Source organism: Ambystoma mexicanum, chromosome 8 (genome assembly GCF_040938575.1).
Source record: "Ambystoma mexicanum isolate Mex_15411 chromosome 8, UKY_AmexF1_1, whole genome shotgun sequence".
In the NCBI taxonomy this organism is placed as follows: domain Eukaryota; kingdom Metazoa; phylum Chordata; class Amphibia; order Caudata; family Ambystomatidae; genus Ambystoma; species Ambystoma mexicanum.
In genome coordinates this window covers 1,296,511,926-1,296,530,219 of record NC_090929.1, presented here as the reverse complement: position 1 = coordinate 1,296,530,219, position 18,294 = coordinate 1,296,511,926, and the positions used below count along the sequence as shown (strand labels likewise).

General features: G+C 43.5%; 1 protein-coding gene across 1 annotated transcript in view; it reads left to right on the top strand.

Annotated features, from left to right (window-relative positions):
* The window catches only part of LOC138472979 (vertebrate ancient opsin-like), a 456,729-nt gene extending 439,759 nt beyond the window's left edge, over positions 1 to 16,970 (top strand). Inside the window, exon 5 of the mRNA XM_069611410.1 lies at positions 15,765 to 16,970. Within this exon, the coding sequence (XP_069467511.1) occupies positions 15,765 to 16,004 (240 nt within the window). The 3' untranslated portion in view covers positions 16,005 to 16,970. The remainder of the gene's footprint in view (positions 1 to 15,764) is intronic.
* Positions 16,971 to 18,294: the final 1,324 nt, after the last annotated feature.

Sequence of the window (18,294 nt, the reverse complement as noted above, 5' to 3'; positions counted from 1 at the left end):
ATTGCCATACACAATAATGGTTGAAATGGTGGAAAACACCACTATGGCAAAAGAAACCCTTATCGAAAAAAGTCCCCAACCAACTTTGAAGCAAATGCTCCTTGCACCCAAACAAACCGTCCAGTGTACAAATGGACATGCATCTCAATGTGCAATGTACACCAACAATCCTTTAAATCTTTATGACAACTTTTCAATCACTATGTAAAACTAAAAGGCACAAGTAGAATTAAAAATGTACAAACCATGGACTGCTGTCCAGTGCAAAGCCACACTGGTCTGTGAGGACATTCATTATCCTGCATTTTAGGAACTGCATTCAAAAGCACTTTCCACCACAACAAATGTTAGCAACACACCATTCTACTATACAGAATCTTGTGCATCGACTACACTATGCAAAAGGTCCTGCTCTAGAACTGCAAAATTTAAATAACATTCTCCTACATGGAACAGGCAAAGAACTGTTCAAAGAAATACAGCACATCTAACATAAATACTTTGGAACTGAAGTTGACGTAGAAAAGTCTCTACCTTCAGAAAACCATACCAAAAACCTAATAAACACCAACCTCCTAATAAAGAAATATCAAAACACATCTGCTGAACTACAAGACCAATTATGTGTTTGTTGTCACAGAACATTTTATAAAAAAAACACAAAAATAGTAGATATACCCTACAAAACAGAAGACAATGCAGAATCCCAGCGGTTCCAAATAGCTTTATATCTAATAGCAGAAAATAAATACAAAATAACTGACCCCTCAACAGTTTGCACGTACTGCAACACAAAGCTTGACAATGACCAAATGTCATTACGCGCTATCACTAATAACTTAGAATTATTCTCACTTCTGAAAGCCCAACTTAACTTGGATGAGGGCATTATAATCCAAACAGTACACCCATTTCAAGTTATAATACGCCTTCATCCAAAATCAGCCAATTATCTCCATCAGAGTTACTAAAGGGCATCCATGGCAAAGTAGTATATTTGTCACTATATCTGAAAGAAAATGTGAAAACTCTAGGAGTACATCAACCAATAGATCAATCTTTGACTGTATTAGTTAATGGTGTGCCAACAAAAGACAAAAGACAAAAGAATTTGCAAACAACTAGTCGACTTAAAGTTAGACAAGCTCTACAATATCTAAAATAAAACAATGAATACTACAAAGATATACACATAGTGAAAACTTAAAGGAACCACCCAAATAATTCAAGACTCACCAGCAAAAGCCAATTTGAATGTGTGGATCCTGTTACTGCAGTCAACATTTTAGACCAGTATACAATTCCCCCACTACACTCCAAAGACACCATTGATGATGCATTTGAAACATATCAAATGCATAAAGCCTAAGGATCCCCAATGAGCATATGGGACAAAAGTGTAGGATCACATTCTTTTCCTCTACTCTTTGCCACAGGAAAAGGAGGGATATATGAAAGGTCCGAGCAAATAAGTGCATCAGAATACAGCTCTTTAAGAATGTATTCTGAAGACCCCAGATTCAGACAAAATGTTGAATACATTTTCCACCTCCTCTTCGAAAGAGAACTAGCAACTCTATGTTATGGAGTTGCACACAATTAAAAACAGGCTCTAACATTTTTAACATATCCGCTACCCAACTGCTTCAAAAAATAAAAGACAAAGATTAAGTTTTGCAGTCAAGTATCACAAATCTCTTGGCAAACATGCGTGGTACAAAAGAATACTGGTTCCAACATCATGCTGATGCACATTGTATGCTAAGGAACATATGCCCACCCACATGATTTGGTATTTTAAGTTGTGGAGAGTATGCACGGGATGACTTCCACGACTTCTTACACACTTCAAACCAAAATAAAGACGGAATAGTTCTCTTGACCCTGTCAATGCATCAAGGTACTTTCGCCATCGCTTCATTGCCATGCTGCACTTTTCTGCAATAAACCAAGCATCTGCTCGTAGTAGTGCAACACGTGTTTAGAGAAAAGAATACCAATCCAGAGGAGCATCACACATCCACATGCTTTTGTGGATAAAAGATGCTCCAAAATGTTGTTATGATAGTGGCACCTCTGTTTTACAGTTTATTGAAAAATAAATTACCTGCGACAGACCTTCAGAAACCACAGATAGTGACCTACATACACAAATCGTACGCTTACAAAAGCATAAGTGTGGCAAATACTGGAGATGTAGATATAATAACAAATGTAAGTACTATACCAAATGTCGCTTTGGCTTCCCTAGACAAGATACATACAACATTAAAAGGAACGAAAAATCCAAGTACATCAATTCAATGCAATCATTGTCCTCTTGTTGAATGCAAAAATAAACATACAATGCATTGCAGACAATTCAACTGCAGTTGCAAGATATGTCACAGCCCTTCTCAGCAAAGCTGAGAAAACATAGCTAAAAGACCTCAGAGATGACATATCTTCTGACAAAACACTATCACAAAAACCTTACATCTTCGGTATAAAAATGCTCTTCCATGGAGAATGCATATCCTACGAAGCTTCAGACTTTTTAACAGCTACAGCCTTATATGGCAAATCTGAACACGTTGTCCGGCTGAACCTTGGACCAGTTTCTTCCTGAAAAAGAGTACTAAAATCCTACCATGAGATAGAAAACGTAGCCACAAATTATCCCAGCAGCCTGTGCATTTTAAAAAACAATCTAATTGACACATACCACCCAAACAGAAGTACTGCTTTGGAAAACATGTGTCTGTATGACAGTGCCCAAAACTTCACCTGCGAAAACAATGTCAAACCAAATGAGACAACTGGCAGATATTCAGTCTCAACCTGTGAAGGAAGCCTAGTAAAACTAACCAACCAGTATAATTAATCATATAAAGTTATCATTTAAATCTCCACAACATAGAAAACTGTATGTTACGCTCACCTGGTATCCACAGGGACGCCACCCAGCCGGGTTACTCGCTGGTATGCTTCTCAGCTTTGCCCTGATGTGGTCTACGGGGAAGGTTCTGCCTGAAAATACAGGAGGACTGTGTTCAAGACTGACCAACTGGGGTACGTATCCTCCCTCCACCCCGTATGATTTCAGTCCCTCTGGCGCCCTCTCCTCACCTTGTGGTAGAATTAGGCGTGCTCTCCGTCCTGCCTTCTTTGCAGGGGCACGTTGTCTTTCATGGGCAAGTGCGGTCCAGTTACTTCACTGACGCCGGCCCGTTTGATATTGTTCAGGTAGGTCTTATTGCTGTTCTTTAGTTTTGTTGCTATTCTGTATGCCTTTCTTTGTTTAAAATGTCTATTTTTTCTCCCTTAGGTATGCAGAGCTTCAGCACGGCGAACTGGCTTGGTTGAGCCCCGCTGGTAAATGATGGCGCATTAAGAGCGCTATGATGCGGTAAGCGCTATGCGCAGCACTGCGAAGTCTTGCCTTTGCTAACCTGTGTTTTCCTTCCTTGTAGGTCGCGGTGTTCTTCAGTGCGAGTGGAATGTCCGGAGGGGTGCCAGCCGAGAGGCGACCAGCCAGGTAAGCCTTTTCAGCAGTTCGTAATTTGTAAATGTCTCTACTGCTTTCTTTAATGTTGCCTCTATCTTCCTCTTTCAGGTCGTTCTGTCCGGGAGGTGTGCAGATTCGAGGAAGCTGTTCTCACTAGCTGCGAGTGTTTAAAGATGAAGACTGCAGGTAAGATACTGCTGCTAATGATGTTCTTTTTGTCTCCTTGCTGTTGTCTTGTTCGGTTGTGGTTTAAATAGCCCCAACAAAATAGTCCAGGTAAAGTAGTCCCTAGGCTACCACACCCAAAACACTAGACCGCATAGCTTGGTTCTTAAGAACCAAGCTATGTGGATGCCTCCATGTTGGCTGACAATACAATAAAGTAGTTCCCAAGCACATTGTTTTTCATGGTGTATGAGCTTGGTGCCATAGGTGCCAGGACTGGCCCCATGAGGGCTTTTGAAGAAGATGCCAGGCTCTAGAGGCCTGAGTCCTGACTCCACCTGGCCAAGGGGTTTGCCAGAGGGGTTTTGGGTGAGGGTCGTGACACTATATTACATGGCCCTATTCCAACTTTTTAAACCCTGCAGAAAAGAACAAGACTCATTAGGTGACTATGACTCATTTGAAGCTGCATTCAAAGCAAATGAAAGCAGTATAACAAATACAATTTCAAACAATACAAACACATTTTGGACAATGAACACCAACAGGAGGAAGACATTGAAACTCAACTAGACAAAGACACTCCTAAGAGCAGTCAACTTTCCCTTGCAGGAAACCAATAACCACTTGGAGAACTGCTCATTCTAAATGAAGCAGAAATAGCCATGACTGAGGTAGAAAATATCATGTATCAATATAAACAATCTGAGGAAGACTTGTCAGTGATCGATTCACAGCTAAATGATGAAGAACTCACCAATTACCTAGAAGTCACTTTTGAAATTGAACATGGTTTTAAACATGAAGCTAAAACCTGTAGCTATAACAATTGTAAACCTCTGCTCCTGTATGTAAGTGGTTAAGCTGGTTCTGGTAAAACATTCATAATTAATTTCTACAAAACTTAACTAACAACAACCTTTCAGCTGTTATACCAGCCCCCACCGGTTTAGCTGCCTACACCATAGGAAGTATAACTTTACACTGACTACGGCTCTTCCCCGTAGAACACCAAAACAAATTAGAATAGTACAAATGATCAGCAGAAGCTGCTACTGAAGTATGCAGAATTCTGAAGCAAATGAATGTGCTCCAGATAGATGAATTAAGCATGGTTTCCAACCTTATGATCACTTTAATTGGTTTATGGTCTTTCCATCGAAAGATTTGCAATGATTTTTTTTTCCATCAAATGTATGTGTGTGTGGGATAAATGCATTTTTATTATTTTATTTTCTTTGGGGGGTAACCTCACCAAACCCTCCAGTTTTTACTTTTAAAAACCCACTACAAACAAAAATAATCGTTTATCCCACACACACATACATTCGATGAAAAAACATGTGTTGCAAAACTTTCGATGGAGAGGGTTTCGTTGGAAATTCTTTCGATGGAAAGACCAGATACCCTTTAATTAATCTCAGAATGCAAGAAGTCCTCAAAACGAACTACGAAGAACGGTTTGGAGGAAAGCATGTTATTGTTTTCAGAGACGTCCTGCAGTTAACACCAGTGAAAGGTCAATCTCTTTTCGAAACATTAGGACACAAACAATGCCACAATATGCTTGGCAGCATTGGAAATGTGAAGTTATGGCAACATTTTCACTACAGCTAACTAACTCAAAACATGTGCCAGTCTGCAGAACTCACCTATGCTAACATTTTAGCATTAGAAATTGTATGCTTACTGAAGATGTAAAATCCATCTTAAATAGTAGATTAATCCATGAGCTATATGGATGAAACATATCTGTTCCTGATGTCATGGAACAATTAACTCAACACAATCTAAAATGCATGTCCTTAATGCTAACACTTGCAAGCTGTAGTCAATTCAACAAGACAATGTTTGAAAAAAGAAATGCCACTTATACCTCATATCAGCTCCACAGACAAACTAAAAGTGCATGGCATGACGCTGCCTATGTGTCAACAAGCAACAACGCGACTAAGGGCCTCATTACGAACCAGGCGTTATCCAATGCGCTATTAGCGCCATGGTTGATGCCGCTACCTTACTGATTCCGCCATGGTGAATGGTGGAATTACTGCCCCATTCCAAGGTTGGCAGGGCGATAATTCCCCATTCACTATTGGCCCTTCCCCATTCCCATTTTTGCCCCATAAGGCTCAATGGAAATGGGGAAAGCGGTAATTACGGTACCGTAAATTGCGGTACCGTAATTACCTCCAAGGTCCCTTTGCGGGTCTCATCCTTAACGGCTGGTAAAACCAGCCGTTAAGGGAGGACCCGCAAAGGGACCTCAGAATTGGGCGGTAAGGGATTACCGGCACCAGTGCCCTTACCGGTACCAGTAATCCCTTACCAACTGGGTCGTAATGAGACCCTAAATAGCTTAGAAAAATGTATCTCCAGCAAAGCTGGATTGGAGAAAATATTGACTTTGTGTCTAAACTGCACAGTAATTTTAAAACGTAGCCTTGACGTAGAACAAGGTTTAGTCAATATGTACAGTTGTTGGCTTCCAAACATTTCCATATCACAACAACATTCAGTTTATCAACATCCACTTTGACAGACTTGCAGAAGTTAAAAGAATTGACCAGGGAATAGCACGTTTCTTTCTTTTCAAAGACATGAACATATGCAGAGAGCAATTTCCTCTATCTCTTGCATATGCTGTCACTATTCACAAATCACAATGTTTGATCCTAGATCAATCATCGATTGACATTGGCAGCACAGTCGTTAAAGAAGGTATGAGTTACATTGCACTTTCACATCTGCGTACACTCAATGGTTTCTCCCTAGTTAACTTTCATGCAAACAAATTCGACGCTGACATTCCTTGCATCCTCGAATACAACAGGCTATGGTCACCATACACCCCCATCTAGATATGTACTGTGTACCTCAAAAAAAGTAACCTCTAAAAAGACAAGCAATACAAACAGAATCTATAACATATCTCCCAACAATACCACTGAAGAAACAATGACCATATCCTTCTACATCAAACAATACAATAAACACACAGGAAGATCCACAATAATTCCTATTGTACTTACTACAAGTACTAGGCACCAAAAACATCCCTGTACATGAAATCTTCCAGATTTCATGCACATGAAAACCTCCATGCACGCTCTGCAAACTTTTTTCTCAAGACCACATCAATAATGATTGATTTGTAGATGTATCCATTCCAAATTCTGAATTAATTGCTTTCCACCAGCTTCAGCAGAATGCAAATCATGGCATATTATGCCCTTTTTGCAATTCAGACAATCGTTCCACTATACAAATAAACTCACATAGCCAATATGTTATACTAATGCTTCTACGGTACAATGCAGATTGTACCAAAAATAACTGTAAGCTTACAGGCTTCACACACGGCCAAGCAGCTCTTGGAAAGAAAACCTTCACAACAGTAGGTATAATATACCACACTGGTGCCACAACCACTTCAGGGTCTCATACTGCATATGTCAAAAAAGAAGTGGTTGCTTTGAATGTAGCAATACCTCTGTTACTCCAAAACATAGGTTACCAGCAAATTTAACAAATGCCTACTTAATATTCCTTCAACCCAAATGTAGTCGCTAAACTGTACCACAATTAACAGTTACAATACACCAACAGGTATCTAACTACATCTATAATACTGCAATAGTACTTTTCAAAGTCAATCTAGTTATAATACACCAACAGGTATCTAACTACTTAAAAATACGCTTCATTCCAAAACACTTGAAATACGCCATTTCAATTCTTATACGACAAAACATCTTCTAACCTCTAATGTAGTTAGAAAATGACAACAGGTATGTAACTACTTCAAGCATTCCCTTAATCACAACATACTTCAAACAAACCTACTAACACACTTACACTCTCATAATTGTGATCAGGTTTTTTTTTACTCCAGTATGGATTTTTTCCCCAATGACCCAACTATATTTAATACACCAATGTTGTACCAAACATAGTACTTAGAATGTACTGTTTATGAGGGTCTAATAAATGTATATGTAGAATTGTATACAACTAAAGCATTTAAACTATTCTGCTTAACAAATTTTACAGTTTTTTTCCCACAGAAAATAAACCAGAGATTCCAGCTACATAACGCTATGAAACTAAGTAACCATAGCAGCTATAATCAAATGCATATTCTATGAGCACGTTTGTTGATTTTACTACTATCATAAGTACCATATACAGTTCAATTGCATCATTCCTCCAAATTACGATCACTTTGTACTCCCACTACATTACCTATAATTACTATACACATATTACTACTGTGGTCATTCTGGCCATACTCCTATGACATTACCTATAATTAATACACACATATTAGTACTGTGGTGGCCATGGCCAGTGGGATGCTATTATTGGGAAGTTTGGTGAGGATTCATCCAGTGAGGGCAAAGTTATATGCCACCCAAAAAGTGCTCTTCCTACGGGTTGAGCAATTTAACCACAACTACAGAGCCACTACCGCAGGCCCTGTAATTTGAAGATAACTGCATATATTCAGAAAGTCAGGATACATTGACCCATCTAGTCTGTCTGTACCTATGCATTCAGTGACAACACTATGCCTCCTACATAATCACATAGATTTATTTTTGCTACTAGTTTATGAATCAATCAAATATTGGCTGCCAAATCAATACCAAAAATTGCAAGTGATATTAAAAATGTTACGATGCTATATTGTCAAAACCAGGTCACTGACAGCTCAGCTCACTAACAGTTCAAAACATTCTAACTGCAGATGAAATCATCAGAAATCCCACCAAGCAAAACAAGTTATACCATTGAAAACATCACAAGAGAAAACACAACAGTTGGTACTATTTTCAGAAACATTTTCATCATGGACAGCCAATATTAAGAACATAAAACATGTCAGTAAATTGTGTTCTAGTGCTTCGAACAAATCAGCAGTCCAGCAGTGTAGAAAAGAAGGGCATATAGTAAAAGCTCTGTATTCATCCAGCAATCTTATTTTCACTCCACACACCATAACATTATTTGTGGCCACGTGCCTCTGTAACACCAACTAAGCTAAAACCTAAAAATGATTAATGACTTCTGACCAATAAAGGCATCTGATCCTAGAAAGGTGACCCGTAGCACATCTCGAAAAGGAGGATAGGGCGCCCCTGAGCGAGAAGGAACACGGCATGAGAACCTGTTCCGTGGGAATGTACCCACTCAGAGTCTGCAGCCACATGCTTTAGCTCACTGTACCTTTCACAAAGGAGGAATAGACGTTTGCATATCAGTCTTTGCCCTCCCACTTGAGCAGTCCAGCACCGAAATGCTATTCAATCCTGCATTGAACAAGAGTACATCTACACGGAAAGAGATAATCTAAATTAGCAGTCATGCATGAAGACAGGCAATAAATCCTACTAGCTAGTATTTTTTTTGTTTATCTAGTACATGCTTCCCCATACTGTATTGGTGATAAACTATCAATGACAGAGGACATTGCATATTGCCATGCCACTCAAAAAGCTTGAGAAGTGTTCTGTAGTTTTGGCAACACGTGTGATGAAAATAGTAAACAAGAGTGTTCCCATTATTGTGTTAAGTGAAAATGGCCATATCTTAAATGCTAAAAATGAGTGGTTGATGCTTATAATTTAAGTCCATAGTGCCAACTGGCTTTGCCAGAGGATTGATTGTAACTAAGAAGCAGCCTACAGCCTGCTGGATTGTTAATGTGGCTTGGCCAGGGAAGAGGAGAGGGAATGCATGACTCCTGTCACCCAGATATTTTTAGTAAACACACAGGAAACAGAACATGTATTTTGAGGCGTTCTCCTAATCTTTATTGCTTTTTAATGCTGTAAATCATGCTGTAAATGTTGCATTTCTCATTTCTTAAATCAATGATTTGTTTCATAGGAACATATTGATAATATTACAAGTCTTAAATTACAGAAGTAAAGCTTGAACATGTTATCCACAGTGTGAGAGCAGACCCTCCCCGTCCCCCAAGCAGCAATCACCCAACATAATAAGCTATCTGTCCTGCAGGGGAACAAGAGCTGTTTAAATGTGGCTAACTAGTGATCTGCCCACACCAATGACTGAAAGATTTAGCTCAGATTCCTAGAGAGCCTAGCCCACACCCTTCCTCAATTTACAAACAAACAACATGGGCAGACTGGGAGGCCACTGGCAGCATGGGGCTCCAACCCAATTAAAAGAGCTCATTCCGCACACGACTGTAAAACAGTCCTGAATTCAGAAGTACTGTCACAAAAGGTCTTCTGTACCCACCACCAACATGGATTTGTCACCAGAAAAAGAATTGACACTCTCTCTACAAAACCGTTCTAAATTGCTTATTACCATAGTTCAGAGCAGTGGTGTAGTACACATTATAAACAAGCATAGAAGAAAAACTAATGAGGCCTTGAGATTTAGCCTGTGTCGAAGAAAAATCAAATTTGTAACTCAAATGTTGGATAAAGTTAGTTTATTAAAGATGTAATAAAGCACAGTAAGTGTACACAGAAAGAGGGAACACACACCGTCCAAACAATCTTGAACTATGTTACCCACACCACTGACCCCAGTACAACATCTTATATATGTTTTCAATTTCTTTATTCTAATGCAACCGCTGTAGATATTCATGACCTCATTAGGGAAAACTTCATTCCTTCCAGTTAATAGCATTTCTCTCTATATGGAGAAGGAAGAGCCCCGATCTTCCAGGGTTACCCCAGCTGCTTTCATGTACAAGCCATGAGGACAAATGAATTAGGGGAAACCCGCCAATTATCAAATGAGTCTTATTCTTGGCACTTAGAAGGGCCAGAAGAATTAAGACTGCCTTCTCCCAACTGCTACTTTTTGCCCATATAGATTAGACTGTATACATTCCCAGTGAAACAGCACATACAGAGTTGTTTTCTACCCTCCTGATGGACCACCGGATTAAGGTGGGGAAACACGTGTTGAGGGATTATCAACAACCTGAGAAACTAACAAAAGGAACTATAACATTTATGAAGATTCCAAAATAAACATCTATTTTGGCGCAAATTAGGGATTCCTTTCTCTTTCATTACCCAGCTTTCGTGACATACCAATGCAGAAGTGTCCTCATTATCCAATTATATTCACACTGTTGTCTCATCACTCTGTTAGAGTCCCCTGTACCTTTAAGGTGCAGTTTAAATAAAGAGAGTTGTGTTTCCTTATCCCTCCGGCTTCACGTCCTTCTTGTGTGTATGCAAGCCCAGTCCAGGCTACATCTGGTGACGAGAATCTCTCCCCACGAGCCGGAGTCCTCCTTCCACGGGTGATCCCACCAAACGTCCTACAATAAATGCGGCCGGTGATCCCATGGGACCACTTCCTCCTTCTCCACAGAGCTTCCCGGCGTTCCAATGACGGCGAGTCCCACCGCGTCTCATCTCTCTGGTGACAGGCCCGGCCCATACGATATCCTGCTCCGGGTGCAGTCCGCCCCCCCACCACCCTGTGAAGATCTGCTGGAGGGCTACACAAAGCTCTGAAGTTGCAGCAGCCCTGCGGGACGATGGACCGCCACGTGGCGCAGGAGCACGCAGGCGGTGGCATCGGGCAGAGCCCCCCTACAACACCTGCCCGCAGCAATGAAACCGGGCCATCCACGCTCCTGCTGGAGCAGGAGCACATAGACAGTGAGCAGCTGCGTCAAAGGAGAGCAACCTCGCTTGATGCAGCTCCGCCCCCTGCATCCGGCTGGTATCTCACGTGCCTACTGGGGCACGTTCTTCACTCCACTTGCCTGCAGAGACAAAAAGGCCTGCCAGGAGCAGGCTCTCCAAACATTACTCCTCCTTAATTGGCCTCACATCACTATACGTTCCCATAGACACCTGTGGGCCTACTCGACACGCCCTAAGTGTACTTCTGGATCCCCTTTCTTCTTGGTTCTGGATTATCCTGCATGCCAGGTCAGAGCGGTGCCCTGGGACATTTGCTCACCACGGGACCCACAGTTAGTGAGTAGGTGGGCCAGTGCCTACCTCACGATCATCGCAAAGGGCACCAACTGCCAGCATGGGAGAACCAGCCTCACCACCCCCCCGCTTGCAGCATGAAATCCGTATAGCTACGCATGCCCGTTCCATTTTCTATGACACCACAAGCAAACAAAGGTCCTCTGTGCACCGAATGGATGGAGGACTTCTACCACTTTGTTAAAGGGTCGAGAAAAGGTGACTCACCTCACCTACGGGACGTCTTTCTCAATCTGGTCAGGGGGAAGATGAAAACTATCATCAAAACCATCCCAATGGCCGACCAACCTGAATCTGCCTCCCTAATCGCCACACTCGACAGGCTACTTATTATCGAGCTCAACAGATATGAGAGATACCTATTCAATCAATGCATGCAGAAGCCAGAGGAGGCAAAGTGGCTCACTGCCAGTTTGATGCTTTCTTGCTGGACGAGGCTATACGCCTGTGCATCATTGAGGACATTGAGGGCTGCCTATCACCCACGCTTAAGAAACAACTACTGAAAAAGCCCCTCACGATCCAGGAAGTCAGGGAACTTGCAAGAATCTTTGAAAGTTTAGATGCCCAGGCTGCTTCAATGGCTGGCGCACCAGCACTAAAGCACGACACGACTGAACTCATTGCTGCAGTTCAACAACCAGTCCTACAGCAGCGAGAGAAGGGCGTCACTCCATATAGACAACCCAACATGCAACCACCCAGAAAACAGAGACAGTGCTACCGATGTGGCATGGCGTTCCCCCACTCAGGCTCCTGTCCTGTGCTGTCACAAAGATTTGCCAACTGTGGGAGAGAGGGGTATTTTCAATCTGTCTGCAGGGAGGGAAGGTCGTTTCCTACCCTGAGACCCCAGGTGCCCACTAGGATGCCATACCGGTCACCACAACCTCAATATTTTCAACAGAGGTTCTACCAGCCCAATCAACAGTGATATGTCTGTGCTGTTGATGAATACCCCTATCCAGACTATCCACAAGCCTATGGGTACCACAAACAGCCGTCTCACCTGGCAGACAAGTACAACACACCCCCTGAAGGGTACCTAGAGGAAGAAAGTCAGTACACGGCCATGCCCAAACTAGGTGCCTTATATTACGACCTGGCAGCACAGGATGAATATATCAACCTCATCCAAGACAGGGAGGAGGCAAAGGAAGCCCCGGGATCCCAGTCAAGATGGGCAATTGCCTTTTTCACTTTCTGGTAGACTCTGGCGCCACTGTGAACATCATTGGGGAGCAAGAGTACCTGAGAATCCCTGATAAACCAGTGCTAGAGATGACCCACTCCAGCATCTTCCAGTGAGGTGCAGCCAAACCCCTGCAGACCATTGGCCATTTCAAGCACCGGCTCCTCCTCAAAGTACGGCAGACCGACACAACCATACACGTCATCCAATGTCCCATAAAAGGACAATGCCTCCTCAGCTACTACACAGCCTCATGCCTGGGGCTCATTGACATTCACGTTGGTGCTGACGATGTGATAACCTCATCTGCATTGAATCAGAGGCACAAGGACACTGTGAGGGCCGTCACAACCGGCGAAACCCAAGGCCTCATCACCAAATGGGACATTATAGAAAAATTCCCTCAACTGTGTACAGGTTTAGGAAGACTAAAGGGCCCAATGATCAGGCTCCAGATAGACCCATCTCTGAGACCGGTCCCACAACACCCCAGGAGGGTTGGATTCCATCTTCAAAAGGCTGTCTCCAGAGAGCTCGACCAGCTACTTTCCGAAGGCATCATAGAGCCCACCACGGGGCCCACGCTGTGGGTCTCACCCCTGGTCATCGTGCCAAAAGAGGGTTGGAGGATGCGCCTGTGTGTCGACATGAGGATGGCGAATACTGCTATCCATAGGGAGAGACACCCGGGCACTTGCATTGAGGACATGATTGTGCAACTCAACAAGGGACGAATATTCTCCAAACTTGATTTGATACAGGGGTACCATCAACTGGAGCTGCATCCTGACTCAAGAGTGATGTGGAAGCCGCTACAGTGGGTCAAAGAATGTTGACCCGTATGTTTGAACATTCGTCCGGGGGTGGTCTTAGGGTCCCCTGTACCTTTACGGCGCACGCCTGTTGGGCAGAGGGGTGTGTCCGATGACGAAGGACTGGAGGGAGGAGTGTTGGTGTGAGGACGCCAGTTCCTGTTGCAGTTTAAATACACAGAGTTGTGTTTCCTTATCCCTCCAGCTCCGCGCCCTTCTTGTGTGTATGTAAGGCCAGTCCGGGCTACACACTCTATTTCAAGCACTGTCAAATAATACCAGAATAAACTTTGGTAGCTCGTGTGAGGTTATCGAAAAGTGCTGTAGCAGCAGTAAGCCAGGTGTGAGTAAAACACTGCTTCTGTGGCCAAGTTTCGAAATTCCATTCTGACAGCAAGCACATATGCATTTCAAAATGGAGTCTCTCAGACAATCGCAGGCCGTGGCAGAGAAGAAAAGGCCTAGTTCTCATGAATCAGTACATTTCTTTCTTCTTTATTTGAATATACTAACAATTTAAATTCCATCTTCTTTCTTTTAAACCTTAACATGCAACTGTATTTTTCCTCTACACCTGATATCTACAGTTTGAGCACAGCCCACGGCCCCACCCCCAGCAGCAAGCAACAGCAAACTATTTGCTCCACAAGTAAACAAGAGGTGTTTAAACTGCTAGCCTAACAAGAAATGGGTGGAGCATAATCAGCCCTCATGCTTGAGCCTTCCGACTCTTGTGATTGAAACAGGCTCCCATGCCTTGGGGCTGGGGTGGGGCGGGCGAGGAGGGGGGTTATGACTCTGCCAAAGAAAGCTTAATAGCTTTTTTAAGGGGCCAGTTAGGATTTCACCTGCCAACTGACTCTCTTCCTTAGTTCTCTGGTGCAGAGACCAATAAACTTGTTGCGTGATAATTTGAAGCCGTTAGGCCCCTTCTCCATTATTTTATCTAGGTAAGATTTTTCCACAGAAGATGTAGTCTATGGTATACACATATTCTCTGAGTAGCCACCTCTGCCCACAAACAAAAGGCTATGTCACTTTGAGTATGCATGTTCTAGTAAAAGACAGAACGATCTTATTAGGCCATGTTTCATTCAGATCGCACAAGTGCAAGGGAAGGGGGAAAAAGAAAAGTGCAGGGAGGAGGGGGAAGGGAAAGTGCAGTACGTGGGATAATAAATAACAAGATAAATAAAAAAATGGCCAGCTGGTGGCAGTGAAGGGTGAGTGCAGACATAAGTGCTGGTGGGGGGACTGTAGGGATACAGAAAACAGTCCCCAGGTGCAGGGGTTGCCAGGAGGGCAGTGTAGGCGTGCAACTGGGAGGGCTAGGGCCCGAGATCAGAAGGGTGGCCAGCTAACCAGCGCAGTCTCAGTATCAGCCAGGACTTCAGCAGGGTAGAGGGGGTGAGAAAGCAGAAGCAAAGAGGAAGGTTTTAAGGTGCTTCCAGAACCGAAGATGGTTCTCCTCAAGTTTCAGGGAGGCAGGGAGGCTGTTCCAGAGGGGGGCCCCAGCCAAAGAGAGAGAATGGATGGTGAGCATGGCAGCACAGTGTGGTGCTGCATGGCACGTTCCCCCAGCTTTAGCCTACTGATTGCCTCCAGAGAGGCAGGCACAAAGACTCATGATGTGCAGATTGCTGTGGGAATGACTTGTCACAGTGAGCAGGCAAACAGGCAAGTTGGTCATGGTCGGGAGGTTACAGGCAACATTGGTGAAGGTATTTCATGAGTGAGCCAAGAAGAGCCAATTCATCAGTAAGACTTTCAGCCACACAGTGCATGCATTGTCCCAAGAGAGAGCCACCAGTGTTGCCTTGCAATTTGTTGTGGCCGACTTTCACAAGGAAGTGTGGCCCCCTTTGGTTTCTGTGGCTTGAAGTGGGATGCATTTTATTGTGTAAACCTTAAGCCTTCAGTGGCCCCTGAGTGCAATATGGGAAGCCCCACGGCACCCGCGCCCCGACATTTGTGCACTGATGATCTGAGTGAAAACTGTTTAGAGGACTGACATACAAGTCAGCATTCATTGTGAGAAAATGCCACTCATTTCGAGTTACAGACTGTTCAGTGTTAACATGTTTCTTTACTTTTGCTTTCAGTTCAGACGGTGTCTCCTGCTGATGTTTCACTACAGCGTGACTGAGGGCCCAGAATCCAATGTCAATCAAACATCCGAAAGAGCCATGCTGAACCGAGAGACCCAAGGGGGAGAAATGCACACCATAGACGCGCACATCACACACACCAATATGAACAGCCGCAAAAGCGACGACGAGCAGAGCAGCTGCAACTCCTTTGCGCCGCTGCCTGTAGCAGACAACAAAGTGTGCCCCATGTAAACAGGCATCGCGTGGTTCACGTGACTATTCTTGCTGATTGCTGCTCAGGTTTTTACTTCTTACGTTTATGTTCAGGGCCACTCCTCTTCACCTCCCCTTCTACAATAACACGTGTAGCAACACACATGTCCATGCGCCAGTTCTGCTGCATTTAACATGCATCGCAGCATCGCGTGCGCAGTAGGTAGGAAGCAGTTTTACATCACTGTGAGTGAATTCTCATTTCATTATCACTACTACATGTTTTTGTGTCTAAATATTCGGCGATTTCTAAGTGAGAATAACATCCATTGTTACCGAGGAAGGGGGCCCTTCTATGACACTGACACCATATAGCAGAATGTGCCAGTCCTCACTGGAAACCTCCGCCATCTGCACACGTGTAATACCGCAAATGAGGCTTCATGAAGGTGCGTGGAAAGCAGGCATTGCGAGCCGCAACCTCCCCGCCTTTTATACCTGGAAAAACATAAACCCTTAAGAGAAAAATAAAGGAAAAACAACAACAAACTCATGAACCCCATAAAGGATGAACATGATAAAAGATACTGTCATAACCCATGATAGAAATGTGACAGTCAAGAGAACACCAGCTCTTAGAAATGGGATTGTACAGATCACTAAAGAGTGGAACCTCACTTAATGTTCTGCTTATCATGGCCTCTTTTCATTGTCTCTCCACGTTATCTGCCTTGATACTTGACTTTTGTATCAAGCCTCATCTATGTTAGAGTGAGCTCGTTTTACCGACCCTTTGTTCACTTCCGAGATTAGTTTTCTATTAACCCACCAACGTCTGTCTGTCTGTCTCTTTCTCGTTGTATGTCTCATCTGTCTTTATCTCTCACAAAACGTGTTCTCATCTCTCTCTTTCCCTCTCTCTTTCCCCTTCTGTCTCATGATCTCTCACTATATACATTTACTGGTTGCTCCCAGTGGTGGAAATGGAAAGAAATTGGGCGGGGATACCACAAGAGTCGGGGCGGGGGTGGAGTTTGGGTGTGGGGGGGCGGTGCCCGAGGAGGCGGGGTTAATGGGGGGCAGAGCTGGCAGCTGACCTCCGACCTAAGGAAATGTCCAAAATAATAGGCGCTATTTCGTTCATGCTGCTTCTTATCCAAACTATGGGCCTCATTACACGGACGGCGGTAAGGGTTAACGGTCACTGTTAATGGCAACGGTGACCGTTAACCCTTACCGCCGTACTACGAGGTCCCTTTGCGGGTTGGTGATTTAACGCCTGCTTTTTGCAGGCGTTAAAAACCAACCCGCTAAGGGACCTCGGAGCTAATTACGGCACCGCAAAATTGCGGTGCCGTAATTAGCGCCTTCCCCATTCCCATAGAGCCCTATGGGGCAGAAATGGGAATGGGGAAGGGCAATGGCGGAAGGGGGATTTACTGCCCCTCCAACCTTGGAATGGGGCGGTAAATCCCCTTTCCGCCAAGGCGGTGCCGGTATTTTACCGGCATGAGCCATGGCGCTAATAGCGCCATGGCTCACCGCCTACCGTGTAATGAGGCCCTATATATCAATTCCACTTTAGACCACTTCCATGGCACTGGTGATGAGTTACTTCACTATGCAGAAAATAGTTTTGGCCAGTGTTGCTGAGTAAATATTCTTTAAAATTCACAATTTGCATTCAATTTTATTTAAAAAAAACTTCCCCTTGGGTACTATTCAAACAGGGTGATTTCTGTTCGCCATAAGCAACGTTTTCCTTTACTTGAACCACCCGCAGTACAGCTCCTGCAGCTCCCCTCTGAAAACAGTTGGGTGGCTGCATCGTGTGTGATGTTAATAGGGGTATTTATGTATGCAATGTTTGTCGGATACCTGTATATTAATTTATTTATGCAATGTTTATCGGATACGGGTATCCGAAAAACATTGCATTAATAAATAAATAATCCGGCCCAATGACCAGCCCTGGTTGCTCCCTCTTATATCACTATCACCTCTCTCTCTACCTAATCTCTCTCTATTGTTATTTTACTATTTATCTGATTTTTATAAGTTGCCAAACATGAGCACAGTTGCTTCACAGCACCAGCAAAGCAAAGGGGAAGGGGAAGAGGGAAGGTGGTCTTAAACAGCTTTGGGGGCATTGGGATCAGATAAGGTCAAAGCCAATGCATATCATTGCAGTGAGAGGGTACAGAGCATTAAGTGCAAAGTCAGACATTGAATACAAGCCCCCCACAAGCCAACAGTAGAGGTGCAACATGAGACCAGGTGCCTATTGGTTGGGCAGAACAGAACATATCAACAAGGCCATAATCGTTCG